Source organism: Cucurbita maxima, unplaced genomic scaffold, assembly GCF_002738345.1.
Source record: "Cucurbita maxima cultivar Rimu unplaced genomic scaffold, Cmax_1.0 Cma_Scf00022, whole genome shotgun sequence".
In the NCBI taxonomy this organism is placed as follows: domain Eukaryota; kingdom Viridiplantae; phylum Streptophyta; class Magnoliopsida; order Cucurbitales; family Cucurbitaceae; genus Cucurbita; species Cucurbita maxima.
The window spans coordinates 2733414-2747649 of record NW_019272038.1 but is presented as its reverse complement, the minus strand read 5'-3'; the positions used below and the strand labels follow the sequence as shown (position 1 = coordinate 2747649).

Sequence of the window (14236 nt, the reverse complement as noted above, 5' to 3'; positions counted from 1 at the left end):
TTTTTTAAATAATTAAAAAATAAAATAAAAAGGTTGTGATAGGTTAAGAAGTTTATTCGAATTAGTCTGATCACCAAGTGGAACAACCTAAAATTGTAACCAGGTCAAAGAAAATAAACTAAATCCAACACAAACGATTGTAAACCAGAGTAGATCCATTCATGGGTTATTGAGATGCTGCAAAGTCAGATTGCTCCAATCGGCCAGTTAAGCGGTGTACGGCACTAATTCGACTCACTGTACTAGGAATTTGTTGGGAGCAATCGCTGCGAATGGCCATGGCTTCCTGTTGCTTATCTAGGCGACAAGCAGTAAAAAGGTCATGATCCCAATTCCCACAAAGAAGTTTGGAACAATAAAGTTATGGGTAGAGTGAATCTGAAGTCGAGGTAACCATAATTTTAATGGCCACATTGCACTTGTAGTCAGTGGATCCACTTATCCTTGTTTGGTTTTGATTGTTAATTGATTTCGAGATTGTTTCTGTTGTTCAAAATTTGATGATCTGTTTTAATCTTTCTTTCATACTGTCTTCTGTTCATTGGATTCTGTTAAACCATTTTAGATAATTGATTCTTCTAAATGTGTTTAGGAAAAAGGAAAATTGTGGTGAGGAATCTAAGTTTTGATTCATTTGGAAGAAGTTGATTTGAAGAAAAGTTATAGAATCCAGCGCTGCTTTCGATGGGTTATGCATGCTAAGTGTTTGATAAAAGTCCTCTTAGAGCTTTGTGTTGATTTTTTGCATTATATCAATTGATTAGCCATGCTATGAGATAAATGTGGTCATCCAGAAGCTTAAATTCTGAGAATATATAACATTATCTGTTTGAACCCCACAAGCCATCACTTTTTTTCTCTGGGGGCTGTCTTTGATGGATGGCAGGGCAAGGATCGGGTAGTGGTCTCTTTCATTGATCCTAGAAAAATGGCATTCATTCACATATCTGGCAATGAAATTCAATGTCCATATTGGATTTTCTTATTAAAGACTGCACGGGCGCCTCGGTCACACATGCACATATACACGCGGTGTACTAATAAATGCGTTGTAGGCTTAGGGGGATTGTTGAAAAGACTGAAAGCAGTTCTTATTGAAACAGGTAGCTTTCCTGTCAGTCGCCCACACCTTTACCATATAAATTATTCATTCTGATATTTTCCAATTTAAATAATCATATCAACTGTTGTTGAAGCCATTAGTGCTCTTTTTGAATTATTGTTCTTATTATTATAGTGTTGGTAATTGGGGTTGTCAATATTATATATGAATGTCGAAAGCATTATCTCACTTGACCCCACACCTTTTTTGACCCCATTAGCCCTCTCCTTTCAGAGATTTCACTTGTTTTGGTACGGGGACCCTGCCCCCTGGTGTCTGAAGCAATATTTTCAGGCAACTTTTCCTTTCTCAACATCATTATGCTTGGGAAATTGTATAGCTAATAAGCTAATCTCTATGGAAAAAAATTCACTGTCTCTTTTATGGTTTAGATTCTTTTTTATAAAGAAAGCAACGAATGGGTTTGGTAGAGAAACTGATATTTGTTCAGTAGGTTTGAGACCGTTATTGAATCTGCTCAATGTTAGGAATCATGACGTTCTACAATTATATGATATTGTCCACTTTGAGCCTAAACTCTCATAGCTTTACTTTTGGTTTCCCTAAAATACCTCATACCAATAAAGGTGGTGTTCCTTACTTATAAACTCATGATCTTCCTTTTAATTAGCCAAGATGGGACTTAATAATCCTCAACAATTCTCCCATCGAACAAAATACACTGTATAGCCTCCTCTGAGGCCTATGAAGCCTTCAAACAGTCTCCTCTTAATTGAGACTTGACTTCTTTCCCTGGATCCCTTGAACAAAATACACCATTTATTCGACACTTAAGTCACTTTTGACTAGGCTCACAACTTTTTTGTTCGACATTTGAGGATACTATTGACATGACTAAGTAAAGGGAGCATGGTTTTGATACCATGTTAAGAATCACGACTCTCCAGAATTGTATCATATTGTCCACTTTGAGGATAAACTCTCATGTTTTCCTTTTTGTTTCCCCAAAAGGCCTCATACCAATGAAAATATTGTTCCTTACTTATAAACCCATGATCTTCCTCTTAATTAGCTAATTAATTAGCTAATGTGGGACTACTCCTTAATAATCCTCCACACTCAATTCTTTTCAACACTTTTGAACTTGTACCTGGTCCCAAAACTTTTTGTGGTTTTTGTCGGGCTTACAAATGATTCAAAAAACAAAGTTTTTTGTGGTTTTGTCTGGCTTATAAATGATTCAAAAAGACGAAAAGGAGAGATCAGCGCTGGCAGAAGAGGGGTATTTGCCTGTCCAAACTTGGATGGCTGCTCGATTTAGCCTGTGCTCATGGCCACTCGATTGTATGAGAGATCACAAGGTCGCTGATAGATTGGTTCACATTTTCCTTTCTTTTGAAGGTTATTAGATCAATCACCTTTTCTTGTGTCGTTTTCTGTATCCTTATCTGCTTAGTGCCATGCCCCAGTTGTAAAACCAAAATGTTAACCATGAACTCTCTTCAAATCAGAGATTCTTTTTTCACATCACTATAGGTTTCAGTAACCACTGTAATACAAACGTACATCTAAACTTAATACACTTTTGACCAATCTTCTTTTATTATACCTATGAGGGTTCAGACTAATTTTGTGCACGTCTCAGCTAATCCTCTCAGCTAATCCTCTCAGCTAATCCCACAGGACAACTGCTTGACCTACCATATTTAGTTGTCAAAATAAGAAAGCATAAAATATAAACAACTCAAAAAACTGAACATCCTGTCAAATAAATCACCTCTTTAAGTTACATGATCAAAAAACATTGGAATATGAACATTATATTCTGGACTGATTTGATATCTCTGTCTATATACACGTACATACCACATTAATGCAGAAAAGTATGACGAATAACTTCTAAGAAACAGAATATGAACAATATCTATCCTTTGTATATGCCCTTAACATTTAACTCTCTTCCTTCAATATTGAGGTCTTGCAATGAGAAATTGCTGCTTGAATTGCTGTCTGCAACTCCTCCATTGTGCTATCATTATTGGAAGGAGGAAGTGTTGTATTTGTTGGAGGTGTTTTCTTGGAAACTGGAGCTGTGAGCTCACCTCTTTTCCCTCCCTGTTCTGGCTTGTTTCTAAGACTAAAATTACCTGAAAATGAATAAGACTGTCCGTGGAGTTGTTGCATATCATCTCTTCTCCCTCTAAGGTGTAAAAATGGCCTCACCATTTTCGTATATCTCTTCAATAAATGGCTGAAATTGAATCCGAACTTCTTTTTGAGCTGCTTCTCTTTAGATTCTTCCTCTTCAACTTCATACCCCTTTCTCCACCTTAAACCAAGCAAAGAGAAAGATCTTGACTTGTGTTTTTCTCTTGTATCTCTGTTGCTGTTTTGATAATGTTCATCGCTCTTACAATTGGTGAAGTTGCTTATCTCTTTGTTAGGCTCCTCGTCACTTGGCAGGTCTCCAATGGGAAGAGCAGAGCTTTCAATGGAGTTTATTGAGCAGTGGGGAGGGGCTCTCGAATGAGAGAGGAAATGGAGAGGAAGCAAATGGCCATGGAAGAAGATGTCATCTGCTGGAGACAAATCAATGTTGAAGGAAGATGGGGTTTTGGTTTTGTCTGTTTGGAGTGAAACTGAGAAGGAAAATTCATGAGAAGGCGATGAAGATGCTGAAGAAGGAGATGAGGAAGCTGGACTTTGTTCTTCAAGGTACTTCTCTTTGATCTTCTGATGCCTGTGGATGTCCATAACTCTTAAATTCAGAGAGGTTTTTCTTGACAGACCAATTCCTGAACCTGAAGAACAAACCCAATTCAAAACTTTAGTTTTAAGGACATTACCAAATCATTAGGAATTGATGAGAAGATTAGAGGGTTTGAAAGAGAATTGGGGATGTCTGCCCTTTTTGCCTTCTTTGCACCTTCTTAAATTAAGCTTTTGGAGGGGGAAAATGGCCAAAAACTACTGTCACAGACTGTCCTATCTTACAGCAAAAACTTGACCAAATTCAAATTAAAAATTTGTAAAACTCCTAATAATAGATACAAATTTAAAGCAATTTTATATTTTATCTCTATTACCTTCCAACGATGTAGAACTGTTATACCATTGACTTCTCCCATATTTCTCTCCAGGAGGAGTGAGAAAGAGAGATGAAGAGAGAGAGAGACTAGCCTTACAGATATTGAGAATACAAATTTGGCAAAGAAAGGCAATATCCTTTTGCACAATGGGAGTACTTCTTCGTCATTGTTATATTCATGGATTTTTTTTTTTTAACGGGTTTAACTCAATTCGTTAAGATATATATGATTTATATAAGTGTTAGATATTTAAAGTATTTTCCACATTTTTTTAATCGAAAGAATGGATATTGATGAACAAACTCGGTATATATATGGGTGTAGGATTCTTCAAAAAAAAAGTGCAGATTGACTCGGAGACTTGGGACCTTGGCTTAGCAACGAATGAAGGGGAGCTCAAAGAGATTTCTCCCAAAGTGGCTTATGTAGTGGTTGAACTGCAGAAAGCTCGCTAGGTTTCACTTCCCTCCCTTTCCTTTTTCAATGAAGTGAAAAGTTTAAACTTAGTAGTCAGGCATTCTACAAGTGCATTGTCTAATCTACGAAAGATTCCTTTGAATTAAGTTAATTGTCACCCTCACAACTAACATAAAAATAATTAAATTTGTATATTCTTTTGATTTGGTTGATTAATAGACACAAAGGTTGTTGGCATAATCATAATTAATATTTTTGAACATAGTGGTTGCCACATGGCATAATACCCAAAATATTGAGTTTGGTAACTTAAGAAAGTAATGGAAATTAATCATATTTTATTATTATTATTATTATTATTATTATTATTATTATTTATTGTCTGAACATTATGTTCCCATGGTTGCAAAATATCTATAATACAGACATTTTTATTTCTTTTCTTCAAAAAGTTGAAATAACACCAATAAATTGACCTGAAATGAAATGCCCTTTTTTAAAAAAAGAAAATTAACGAGAAATTGTATGATTTATCGTTTTAAAAAATTATAAACGTTATTTTTCCTCCGAGCCTCATTAAATATTTCAAAATATTTCAAAAACATTTTTTTGAAATAGGAAGGGTTTAGAATGAATGATGAGAATCGACCTAAGGACATCAGATCGAGGAATCCTTGATTCTAATTTCCAGTATGAGTACTGCGTACAAGACAAGAATGGGGATCACGGATCACCACCTCGTATAGATCACTCGTGCTATACTCTCTCGGTGTGGCGGACAGAGGGCTCCGACCTTTATCAAACCAAAAGAACAATCTAATGATTGACAGCTTGCATCAGTGTTTGAATATTGGTTTTCTTTTATTGTAATTTTGTGGTTCATATTAATTAATCTGAATATTATATCATATGCATTATTCATAATTAATATGAAAGTTAAAATTTAAGTTATAAAATTTTGTCTCAGGTGGTATAATAAATTTTTCGATAATTTTCATTTTTTTTTTTTTTTTTTGGCTTGATATATTAGAAATTTAAATTTATAAAATAAAATTTTAAATCTAATTAAACCTTAATTTACTAATAAGCACATTAATTTATTTTAAAAAAAATATCTAATAGATTAATAACCTATTCATTACAAAATCAAGTTTTTATATGCATATCACATTTTCACTTTTAAAAGTTTTCAACATGTCTAATCTATCTGCCTTCGATGTAAAATTAAAACTTCAAGAATCTATTTCGCTCTTAAAAATCATAAATCTCTAGTAAGATATTGTCTACTTTGAGCATAAGCTTTTACTTGAGCTTCCTAAAAGGCATGCCAATAAAAACTTTTAATAATAAACCTATGATCATTTCTTAAATTAGTCTAACTTGGGACTTACTCACAATAATCCTAAACAAATTTCCTAGCCGTGTAAAATCAGTCAAATAATATAGCCTAAACTAAACTAAAGGTGAGAGAGAGAGAACAAGAGAAAGAGGGGTACCACTACAGCAGACAAGCACTTTAACATACATAGTGTTTGCATTTACTTCATAGAGACAGATTGTACAAGAGAAAGGTTGCCGTTGTGCTCCAAAACCAAGATGACAAAAAAAAGTAGCTGCCATTATGTGCACGTTCCACCCGGCAACATCTTGCCTGTAATGAATAATGGCACTTAATAATTTAGAATAACCAGCAGGAGATTGTGGTTTTAAACATGAGTAAAAAGAACAGGAACCAACCCAAATAATCAGATGGAGGCTTGCTCTTCTCCTAGGTTCAGAAAGTTCAAGCAAATTGCAGCAATACAAAGGGAGATGAGGAATCTAGTTTTTGATTGGGAACTCAAATGGGTATCCTGTATTAACAAGGGATTTTGTTTAGAGATTACCTGAGTTGGGATGAAAATATCAGTCAGTCATGTTAGACTCACTATCTTTTCTGGAACTATTCGCTCTAAAGATGTACACCTGAAAAAGAAGTAATAGGAAAAATCTATGAATTTGTAGGGGAAAAATGAAACTTGGTTTTGTAATCGCCCAAATCCATCGCTACCGGATATTGTCTGTTTTTGGCTTTTACGTTTGAACTTCACCTCAACGTTTTTAAAACGTGTCTGTTAGAAAAAGGTTTCCACACCCAGAATGTTTCGTTCTCTTGTTTAACCAAGGATGGTAAGATCTCACATCGGTTATAGAAAGAACGAAACATTCCTTATAAGGGCGTGGAAACCTCTCACATACGCGTTTTAAAATTTTGCGAAGAAGCCCATAAGGGAAAGGCTAAAGTGGACAATATATGCTAATGATGGCTTGAGCTTATAGAATCAAACGAGTGATTACAAATTTTTTTGATCAGTTGTGATTTGGAATGACGAATTTCCAAAGAATCAAGCAAAACATACTTGGATCGGATGAGTTTTCTTTAAGACTTGGTATGATTTATTTTGCTCCCAAGATGAACCATTTCATTTAAACAGTTTTAAGAAAATACATACTAACTTGAACGGAAAACAATCACCTTGCACGTTGTAGGTTTAATGAATTGAAAAATCACAGCATCCCCATCTGCCAATTTATGAGCAACTGAAAAGCCCTTCCATCCGCCACTAAGTCCTGTTTTTCGTGCTAAATATACTGTTGGATACTCATCTCCATCTTCATCTATTAATGTCACAATTCCATCGCGATTTGGAAGGTGCGTCTTGCAGAAATGAGAAGGAAGGCCCTGCGTTTACAACTACTTTTTAATTAAATATCATATAAAAGTATATCACACATCCAGTTCATCAAGCTTAACAGAAAGGGACAGAAGAAGATCGTATATGCTTAACAAATAGCTTACCAGCCAGAATCCACCACTAACATGAGATGGAAGCATCGACCTTATAAAGTTGGGATAATTTGTCTCTAATCCAGATTGTAATCGCCCAGCTCTTTCAAAGGCATTTTTTCTTGCTTCATCCGAAGAATAAATTCGATTTGAAAGATCTCTAGCATTGGAGATCCTATAATCCCCAAACAATGAACATTGGTAACAATACTACATGATTCAACCATACGGAAAGTCATTTATCCTAATTGTTTTTTAATTCATTTCTAGCATATAGATACCTTCTAGGAATCACCACACGATTTACAACAACCTGTCAAAAAAGAAAAGGAAACAGAACCAATGAAGAAGAGGTTTCTTCGAGGACTAAAATCTCTCTCCAATGCAAGCAGCAGTGAACTTTTAGTTCATCATCCAAATGCAAGAAAAATAAGGCAAGAATGACTTACTTCGGCGTAAACGGGGGCAGATTGTTTCGCTATGCGACTGGATCTCCTCACAACAACGAGTTGTTTCTGCGTCACGCGAGGCTTGGCGAGCTTACTCTGTGAAATCGGTAAAGTAGCAAAATAAGCTCAATACAATAATCCATTGATAAAGTCATCGTAAGTAATAGCAGGTATTGAAATATGAAATGGAATTACAGGCGATGATTTGGAAGGGGAAGAATGGAGGAGAGCTTGAGAAAGCAAAGGCAAATTTAGGGCTTCCATCCGCTTCTTGTTTTCTTGGACTCTCTTATGGCGACATTCTTCGTATGAGAGATTAGCGATCCCCATGGTCTCTTCTTCTTCTTCTTCTTCTTCGCTTCTTAGGGTTTGGTTTCTGCGTGAAATGGAAACAGGGAGAAATTTATTCAAACGAGTCGACCGTTAACTTCCCACTATTATATTATGAATTAATTAATTAATTTTTTTTTTTTTTGTTAAAATATCATTTTAGTTTGTCTATATTTTGTTTTATTTCATTTTTTTAGCGAATATTTGAATATTTAACATTTTATTTGAGATATACGTTTTAAATTATAATTTGAAAAATAGGGTTAAAATTTTTAATTTAAACTAAATTAATAGAAAAAAATTACTATATTTTAATTTTTTAAATTTTTTTAATAATATACTAGTATGCTAAATATTATTTTATTTCAAAAATATCTTTTAAATTTATAAAATATTAACTCTTAAAATTTTTATTAATATTCTTAAATTTTTTTAAAAAATTTAAAATAAATTTCATTAATACCTTTAAAAAAATTTAAAAAAAATTTCTAACCTACAAAAATTTTATTAATACTCTAAAATCTTTTTTAAAAGTTAAAAAAATACTTTTTAATTTTCAAAAGTTTCACTAATATCCTTAAAAAAAATTTAAATATATATAATAATCTTAACCTTTATAAAAAAAAAAATAAAATAAAAATGTTGTAAGGATAAAAAAAAATTAAAATATTCTTACAAACTCTTAATCATATTCCTCTTATATTATCTTCTTTCATTACTCAATCAATAAAGCTTTATTAATTTCTTTTTTTTTTCTAATATCAAAATTTTAAATAAAAAAAGGGTTTTTTTTTTCATTAACTTGGAAAGAGCGACTTTGGGAGTGTAGCACTGAGTACATTACCCCACTGATAATCTCTTAATTGTTTTGAAAGGAGAGCCTACAAGACCAATAATTCCTTTCCAAGGGCTGAGACAAGGAACCCACTTCCCCTTCCTTACCTGTGTATAGACCCGTCATGGAAGTAGGGGTGTACATTTAACCCGGCAATCCGATAACTCGGACCAACTCAACTTGAATTAGGTTGGGATGGGTTGGATTAGCATTTCGTGAACCCGAACTAAATCGGTTCAGTTTCGAATTCAGGGGTAAAACCTTCGGGTTGACCCGAAACAAATAGAAATATATAAAATATATTAAGAATACTACTGTATTAATAGTTCAGTTTAAAGACACTCACGTCAAAGGCATGTTTTTGTTTTTATTTTTAATTTCTTATATATATATATATATATATATATATATTTTGTATAGTTTTTTTAATTTCTTTTATATACATATATTTTAAAAATATCTCAATAATTCATACTATTTTTTAAACATTTTAGAAATAAACTAACATAATACATCAATATAAATATTTATTAATTATAATTTTGAAAACATATTCTAAATTATAATATATTTATTATTTATTTGTTGCAACACACCATTTATATATTTTTTTGATTTTTTCTAATGGTTTAAGGTAGGTATAAATAAGCATATTTCAATTAAAATATTTTTATATTTTTTTTATTTTTATTATATACACTACTCTTAAACTAATCATTTTTTTATTGTTTACTTAATTTCATGATCTATCTCCATATTTTTGTTATTTTAACTAATTTTTAAAAAATGTCGGTATTTAATTGTCTTTAGTTTTATGACAATGTTGAACTATGTTACAATTTTCACTAGTTGTTTTTATTATTATTATTTTTTGTCAATAATTATAGATCGATTAATGTTTGTTTGTGAACTTTTAACATATTTTAGATGGTATCCGAATAATTATAAATTGTGGATAAATAAACCTTTAAAAAAAAATTGACAACCCAACCCGAAAATAGAGGGTTGGGTTGGGTTGGGTCGTGAAAAGTTTCGGGTTGGGTTGGGTTACCAATCCAACCAATTCGAACTTTTGGGTTGGGTCGAAAAAATCCTCCAACCCGGACCATGTACACCCCTACATGGAAGGCATGAGTTCAAATGTGTGGATGCAAATATTTTCACACCCTTATAAATAATGTTTGTACTCATCTCAAACCGACGTGGAATATCACAATCTAGCCCTTCAGGGTCCCACAATCTACCCCCTTCAGGGTTCAATGTCCTCGCTGGCACTCGTTCCTCTCTCCAATCTACGTGAGATCTCACAATCCACCCCCTTCGAGGCCCAGTGTCCTCGCTATAGCACACCAGTCGGTGTCCACCTCCTTTTGAGGCTCAACGTCCTCACTGGCACACTGTCCAGTGTCTACCTTTGATACCATTTGTAATAGCTCAAGCCCACCACTAGCACATATTGTTCTTTTTTTTAGACTTTCCCTCAAAGGTTTGAGATTTTTACACCCTTACAAAGAATGTTTCGTTCTCCTCCCCAAACGACGTGGGATCTCACCTAAGCCTTCTTTAGAAAGGAACATAATAAACCCACAACCCCGAGGCTCTCCCGTTCAAAATCTGCAGAAGCTATCAGCTAAACACAGAAGTCTAAGTGAAAACAAGGAGCAAGAGGTTTAATTTAATAAGGAGAATAAGAAATGAAGATATGTTGGGGCCAAGGGGGACTTGATAGACAAACCCTATTCATCAGCAGATACAAGATTGTACAAGACAGAGAGATTGCTTTTTACTCCAAAACCAAGTCTGGCTTCTGCATTATGTGCACTTCCTTCCCATTATCTCCTGAAATGAACAGGAAAATGACCTTAGAGGAGGAGACTGTGATCTTACAAGATATATGAATCGGTCAACCAGTGGAAGATGAAAAGAGTTTCTTAACCAATTAGAAGTATCTTCACAAATATTCATAATATGAACGTTTAAAAATGATATCTTTTCAAAGTGTTTTTGCAAGAAAATTGCTTCACTTAAAATCACCACTCTTAAAAGTCATTAATACTTTCATGTGGGTTCAATGTAAACTGTTAGCAAAGACAGAACCAACAAATCCTAGGGATGCATCTCATTAACATCAACATGAATTCCAGTTATTTGTTGCACCGGCCAAAGAATAGTAGTAATAATAGAAAGAAAAACTTCAAGAAATTCGCAGCAATTTCGAAGTGAAAAAGAAATAAGTTTATTAGTGCTTGGGAACTCAGCATTAAGAATTAGTTCAGTAATTTCGTTTTAAGATTACCTGACTTAGGATAGGTAAGTATCACTTAGCTACTGTTAGAATCGCTATCTTCTTTCGAGTCACCAACTCGAAAGATGTACACCTGAAAGAAGAACAGAAAATAAAAAAAGTAATTGAGGTCTGTTCAGTCAAAGACTATAGATATGTGGACTACACCAAGATGTTCTGTGTTAAGAACAGTTATGCAAGAAACATACATAATCCCTATATATTTGAAAGAGTATGGATTTTAATTTTAAATTTGGTCCTATAATTTCAAGAAAATTAGAATCTTATCCTTATGATTTAAAACTATTTAGCAAACCATAGAAACTACTTATAACATTTTATCAAATTATATGGCTAAAATTCAAACTTTTAAAATTATAAAGACAAGATTTTAACTTTCTTCGAACGGCAGGAACCAAATTTGTAATTTAACCAAAAAATTTCTCCCATCGGTAACGCTCTCCTTTGTCTTGTCAGCCACAGCTAAACCAACAGATTTTCAAAACTAAAAAAAGGTAAATTTTGAAAACAAAAGTAAACAAATAAAGGGTGAGTAAGGTAAACTAGAATGAGAACTGAAGAGACAGTGCACAAAAAAATGCATACACAGAAACCAATATATTGTGCTTGTTTCTGAAAACGTAAACAGACAACACAAACGTTGAAGAACTATGAACAATCACCTTGCAGGTTGTAGGTTTAATGAGTTGAAAAATCACAGCATCCCCATCTGCCAATTTATGAGCAACTGAAAAACCCTTCCATCCTCCACTAAACCCTGTCTTTCGCGCCAAATATATTATTGGATACTCATCGCCACCTTCATCTATTAAAGTCATTACTCCATCATTGGTTGGTAGGTGCTCCTTGCAGAAATGAGAAGGAAGGCCCTGCGTTTACAAGTAATTTTTTCCTATTAAATATTTTATAATGGACCCATGCTACATCCCGTGTTGAGGATTGTAGGGAGAGAAGACCCACATCGGTTAATTAAGGGATTGATCATGAGTTTATAATTAAGGAATAAATCTCCATTGGTATGAGGCATTTTGGGGAAACCAAAAGCAAAGTCACGAAAGATTATGCTCAAAATGAACAATATCATTACTATTGTGGAGAGTCGTGGTTTCTAACCTCTTGCTCAACAAGTTTAACAGACGGAGAGTGAGTAGGGCTAGAAGATCATATGCTCAATAGATAATTCTACCCAGCTTACCAGCCAGAAACAACCGCTAACATGAGACCGAACCATTGACTTTATAAAGTTGGGATAATTTGGCTCCAATACAGATTGTAATCTCTCAGCTCTTTCAAACGCATTTTTTCTTGCTTCATCCGAAGCAAAAAAATGGTCTGGATAATCTCTTGCGCTGGAGAATCTACATAATCCCAAAAAAAAGAAAACGAGTAACAATACTGAACGATTCAACTGTATGGAAAGTCTTTTAATCTTTGTTTCTATTTACTTTTCAGCAGAGATACCTTTTAGGAAAAGCCACGCGATTGACAAGAACCTGCCAGATTAATTGAAAAGAAACGAAACAAAATCACAAACAAAGGGATTTTCAGGACGAGAATTTCCAATCCGTTAAAAAGCAGCAATAAAACCCTATTTCATCATCCAGTTAGGTTTAGCATAACACGGAAGACTTACTTCAGCGTAAACAGGCCCTGGTTGTTTTGTTACGCGACTGGATCTCCTCACTACCACCAGTTGTTTCTTCATCTCACGATGCTTGGCCTGTTTACTCTGGATCGATTAAGCCGCAACATAAGCTCAATATTCCATGGCAAAACACAGAGCAACAGAAGATTGAGAAGGAAAAAGAAAAAACGAAATGAAATTACAGGGGACGATTTGGATTTGGATTTGGAAGGAGAAGAATCGAGGAGAGCTTGAGAAAGCAAGGGCAAATTTAGGGCATCCATTCTCTTCTTGTTTTCTTCGACTCTCTTACGACGACATTCCTCGTATGAGAGATTAGCGACTCCCATGGTCTCCTCTTAGGGTTTGGTCTCTGTGTGAAATGGAAACAAAGAACAGATGAGTAGCAGAAATGACGAGCTTCGGTACGTTTGAGGGAAATTTCGATTTCGTACGGAAAATCGATTCGCAGTCGACCGTTAAAGTTCCCAATATTTTGAAAATGATAAATAATTTTTAACAAACTAATAAAACAAAAATTGTGTGGCCGTCTTAGCTCAGCTGGTAGAGCGCGTGGCTTTTAACCACGTGGTCGTGGGTTCGATTCCCACAGACGGCGTTTTGATAGTAATAATCCATTATTTTTATTAATTCTCAAATAATGGACACGTGGATAGTGTGAGGGTGAAAAATTACCCATAATTAAATCTATGTAACCATCATAGCTCAGCTGGTAGAGTGTGTGACTTTTAACCATGTGGTTGTGTGTTTGTGGACACGTGGACGGTTGAGGGTGAAAATTATTGAGAATTAAATCTTTGTAGCTGTCTTAGCTCAGCTGGTAAAGTGTGTGGTTTTTAACCACGTTGTTGTGGGTTCCTTTCCCACACATGGCATTTTATGTGATAATCTATTGTTTTTATTAATTCTCAAATAATGAACGCTACCTTAGTTGCGGTTCTGTGTGGACACGTGGACTGCGTGAGGGTGAAATATTGACTAGAAAAAAAAAATTGTAGCCGTTTTAGCTTAGATGGTAGAGCGCGTGGTTTTTAATCATGTGGTCGTGGGTTTGATTCCCACCAGCTTATTGTGATAAACCATTGTTTTTATTAATGCTCTTAGATGAGTCCCACCCTATTTGCGGTTCGGTGTGGACACAGTGGACTGTGTGAGGGTGAAATGCAAACGAGAAATGAAAATGTTTTGTCATCTTAGCTCAGTCGGTAGAGCGCATGGCTTTTAACCACGTGGTTAATCGACGCTCTTTTTAATCTACCCCATTTGCGGTTGTTCG

At 34.5% G+C, this 14236-nt stretch overlaps 3 protein-coding genes and 1 non-coding gene across 5 annotated transcripts; 1 reads left to right on the top strand and 3 right to left on the bottom strand.

Moving 5' to 3' along the window:
• Nucleotides 1–3002: 3002 nt before the first annotated feature.
• On the bottom strand, nucleotides 3003–3835 carry LOC111496496 (BRI1 kinase inhibitor 1-like). The gene has a single exon (XM_023146954.1). The coding sequence runs from the start codon at nucleotides 3815–3817 to the stop codon at nucleotides 3014–3016; it is 804 nt and encodes a 267-aa protein (XP_023002722.1). The 5' UTR covers nucleotides 3818–3835; the 3' UTR covers nucleotides 3003–3013.
• A 2110-nt stretch (nucleotides 3836–5945) lies between these two features.
• Nucleotides 5946–8218, bottom strand: LOC111496421 (B3 domain-containing protein At5g42700-like). Of its 2 annotated transcripts, XR_002720454.1 has the most exons (8): nucleotides 8041–8218; nucleotides 7846–7941; nucleotides 7678–7709; nucleotides 7409–7571; nucleotides 7085–7291; nucleotides 6456–6534; nucleotides 6307–6337; nucleotides 5946–6220 (listed from the first exon to the last, which is right to left on the bottom strand). XR_002720454.1 is itself a non-coding variant. In XM_023146849.1 (7 exons), the coding sequence occupies exons 1-6, from the start codon at nucleotides 8173–8175 to the stop codon at nucleotides 6475–6477; spliced, it is 693 nt and encodes a 230-aa protein (XP_023002617.1). In that variant the 5' UTR covers nucleotides 8176–8218; the 3' UTR covers nucleotides 5947–6220; nucleotides 6456–6474. The 2 variants fall into 2 exon arrangements, 1 of the variants encoding a protein (XP_023002617.1); XM_023146849.1 differs by lacking the exon at nucleotides 6307–6337 and having other exon boundaries at nucleotides 5947–6220.
• Nucleotides 8219–10599: 2381 nt separating this feature from the next.
• On the bottom strand, nucleotides 10600–13370 carry LOC111496398 (B3 domain-containing protein At5g42700-like). The gene is made up of 7 exons (XM_023146815.1): nucleotides 13143–13370; nucleotides 12949–13044; nucleotides 12777–12808; nucleotides 12511–12673; nucleotides 11978–12184; nucleotides 11307–11388; nucleotides 10600–10849 (listed from the first exon to the last, which is right to left on the bottom strand). Exons 1-6 carry the CDS (start codon nucleotides 13287–13289, stop codon nucleotides 11332–11334), a joined length of 702 nt encoding a protein of 233 aa, XP_023002583.1. The 5' UTR covers nucleotides 13290–13370; the 3' UTR covers nucleotides 10600–10849; nucleotides 11307–11331.
• Nucleotides 13371–13485: 115 nt separating this feature from the next.
• TRNAK-UUU lies at nucleotides 13486–13558 on the top strand. The gene has a single exon. It is a non-coding gene; the product is annotated as a tRNA-Lys (tRNA).
• The last annotated feature ends 678 nt before the right edge of the window (nucleotides 13559–14236 follow it).